The sequence below is a fragment of the Babylonia areolata genome, chromosome 14, assembly GCF_041734735.1.
Source record: "Babylonia areolata isolate BAREFJ2019XMU chromosome 14, ASM4173473v1, whole genome shotgun sequence".
Taxonomy (NCBI): Eukaryota; Metazoa; Mollusca; class Gastropoda; order Neogastropoda; family Buccinidae; genus Babylonia; species Babylonia areolata.
The window spans coordinates 22701057-22704183 of NC_134889.1; the positions used below are offsets into that span (position 1 = coordinate 22701057).

General features: G+C 40.4%; 1 protein-coding gene across 2 annotated transcripts in view; it reads right to left on the reverse strand.

The window, feature by feature from the left end:
• The window catches only part of LOC143289919 (uncharacterized), a 17351-nt gene extending 15272 nt beyond the window's left edge, over positions 1-2079 (reverse strand). For both annotated transcript variants that reach the window (XM_076599163.1, XM_076599162.1), the window contains exon 1: positions 1601-2079. In XM_076599163.1, coding sequence (XP_076455278.1) covers positions 1601-2022 — 422 coding nt within the window. In that variant the 5' untranslated portion in view covers positions 2023-2079. The remainder of the gene's footprint in view (positions 1-1600) is intronic.
• Positions 2080-3127: the final 1048 nt, after the last annotated feature.

Sequence of the window (3127 nt, forward strand, 5' to 3'; positions counted from 1 at the left end):
GTTCAATAATAGTTTCTTAAAGAATGACACTTTCGTACAAAGTATGAATGACTTACTTGACAGACAGCTAAACAATGACGGTACAGACTATTTGACAGATTTAGATAGATGGGAACTGTGCAAAGTCGAAATAAGAAATTTTTGTAGTGAATTTGGTAAAGGATTATCTTGTCCCGAAAGCTAAACATGCAGATTTAAGAGGAGGGGGAAAAGCTGATTAAAGATCCTACAAACGAGAAAACACAAACTAATTTCATACACTTAAAACAAAAATTAGAACTGCTGCAACTAAACGAAGCAAAGGGTGCACAGATACGATCAAGGAGTAAATGGATTGAAGACGGTGAACGCAACACTAAGTACTTCTGTAATTTAGGAAAAGCTAGAGGAAAGAGAAAAGTCATAACAAGGCTGCGTAAGGAAACAGGGGAAACAATAACTGATCAGAACGATATACTTCAAGAGCAGGTTGCATTTCACAAAAATCTATACAACCAAACAACCACATCTGACAACATACAAGACGAAACTAACACATTTCTAGAGACTGAAACTTTCCCAAGCTTAGACGAAGATGGTTCCGCTTCATGTGAAGGACTGGTTACAATAGAAGAAACGACCATGGCTTTAAGAAACTTGAAAAATGGTTCAGCTCCTGGATATGACGGAATTACGATAGAATTTTAAAAATTCTTTTGGGTTAAATTAGGCAGAATAGTAACAAGTTCTTTTGTTGATTCTTTTCATAAAGGTGAACTGTCTTATACACAAAAAACAAGGGGTAATTACGTTACTACACAAATGGAAAGGATTAGAAAGAGATAGATTAACAAACTGGAGACTTATCACTTTGAACAATTCTGATTATAAGATACTAGCGAAAGTTTTATCAGAAAGACTTAGTAAAGTAGTACAGAAACTAATTCACGACGACCAAGTGGGTTATGTTAAAGGTAGAAATATTGCAACAATTATAAGATCTATTGACGATGTAATAAACTATTTAAGTAAGCGTAATGAAACCAGGTATTTACTAGCCAATGATTACTGTAAGGCATTCGATTCCATATCTAAAACGTTTCTTTTACAAGTTTTCGACGTTTTCGGCTTTGGACCAGACTTCCAAAGATGGGTTCACGTTTTAAATAATGGATCTTCCAGCTGCATCAACCACGGAGGTTGGATTTCTGAAGTTATTCATCTTTATTCATCCACCATAGATGCTTGTTTCAAGTAGTACTCCTGATACGGTGTCAGGTCAGAAGGAAAGAAAGGGATATCTTGTCAAGCATTTTAAAAGACTGCATATTACTTCAGCAAACTTTAGCAAGGCAATCAGTGCAAGCCAAATCACACCTTATAATAATATAATTTGAATGTAAAATATAATACGTTAACGAATTGTTGACACTGCGATCATCCAAGTGGTAAATCTGTGTGTGTAAGAGTAGTAGTCTACAGTTTCATGTCTTTCTACTCTGAGTGCTATCAGATATGCGATGGGAAAACGAGTGCACGCGGACGCAGGTGTATGCGTATGTACACTTGCTTGATTGTTTTCTTTGTGTCCATATGCATGATGTAATACCAAAGTACTCACGGTTGAGTCCATTGCTTGACGTTGTCTTGCAGTTTCCCAAAGGCTTCTTTCAGCTCTGTTAACTCTCTGTTTGTCTTTTCCTCTCCTTCTGCCAGCTCGTCCTCTGTCTGACGTTGTCTTTTGTCCTGTCTCTCTTTCAGCCAGTCTACGTCTTCATCCAGCTCTTCCTTCAGTCTCTCATCCCCGTCCTTTCGTTGTTCCTTCACATGTTCCAAACCCTCTTCAATCCGCTCCTTTAAGTGTGAATCTCCCTCTTGGAACAGTTCTTTCAAATCACTGAACATTTTCTTCACTCGTTCATCGTACAGGGCAGAGGTATCAGGAGACAGGGATCTGTCCTCTGGTGGTGAACTGACCACTGGCTCTGCTTTAATGCTGAGAAAGATGGCAAACACAACACAGGATAGAGCAGTCCACTCCATAGCAGAAGTTGTACAAAAACGACCAATGGAAAACGTCTGCACTTTGGAGCTTTCTCTGGTTTATGCCTTTTATATGTATGTACCGTTACCCTTGAGCAAGGAGAAATGACGACAGCCAGCCAATGAGAGCCTTCGTATCAACAAAAGCTGGAGGTGGAATGAGGTGGAGAGCATGGAATCCAGCCCTGCAGGTAAAACAAACCAGGGCTTCCTCAAATCCTTGTATGGCGAGGGGGTAGTGGCAGATCTCTCAGTGCTGTGAAGCATTTTCTTTATTTTTCTGAAATTCTTTTTTGTTTTGCTCTCTGCACACCTCTCTCACATACCTTTGAAGATGAGTGCAAGTTTTCTTTTGTGTTTTGTTTTGTGGAACACTTTTTGTGTCTTTGTCTCTCTGTCTCTGGGTGTGTCTGTCCTCCTCAGTCTGCCTCTTGTGTCTGTCTCTTACTGTCTCTGCCTCTCTGGCTCTGTCCATGTTTTTGTCTGTCTGTCTGTCTGTCTGTGTCTCTCTCTCTCTGTGTCTCTTTCTCGATCTTTTGCTGCCCCTCTGTCTGACTCATTCATTGCCTTATCTTTTTTTTTTATATACTTCCTCTCTCTCTCTCTCTCTCTCTCTCTCTCTCTCTCTCTCTCTCTCTCTCTGTGTGTGTGTGTGTGTGTGTGTGTGTGTGAACTGTATGTATGCCAGGTGGGTGAGTGGGAATAGGAGGAGAGGGGGTAGAGGGGGGCGGCAGGAGAAAGGATTGAGTTATTTTTGGAATGTTGGTCATGCACATGTTTTTCTTCTTTTTGTTTTGCTTTGTTTGTTCTTCTGCTTTGTGCCTGTGTGCATGCTTGTTTGGGAGAGGGATATAAATAAAGGGAGGACACTGGGTTATTCAGAGGAATGGACGGGTGGGGTGGGGGGTGGGGGGAAGAACGTTTAGAAGGTGGTATTAGTGAGATTAGTGAGTTGATATGAATTGATTTATCAGTTCATGACACCTGTGCCAATGTTTGTTAAATCAAGACTGTGGTGTTTATTCATTCTGGTTCATGTTGTGATATGTAGGTATATATAACAGATATTCAATTCCCACCCTGCACCCCACCCAACCCTTGACTT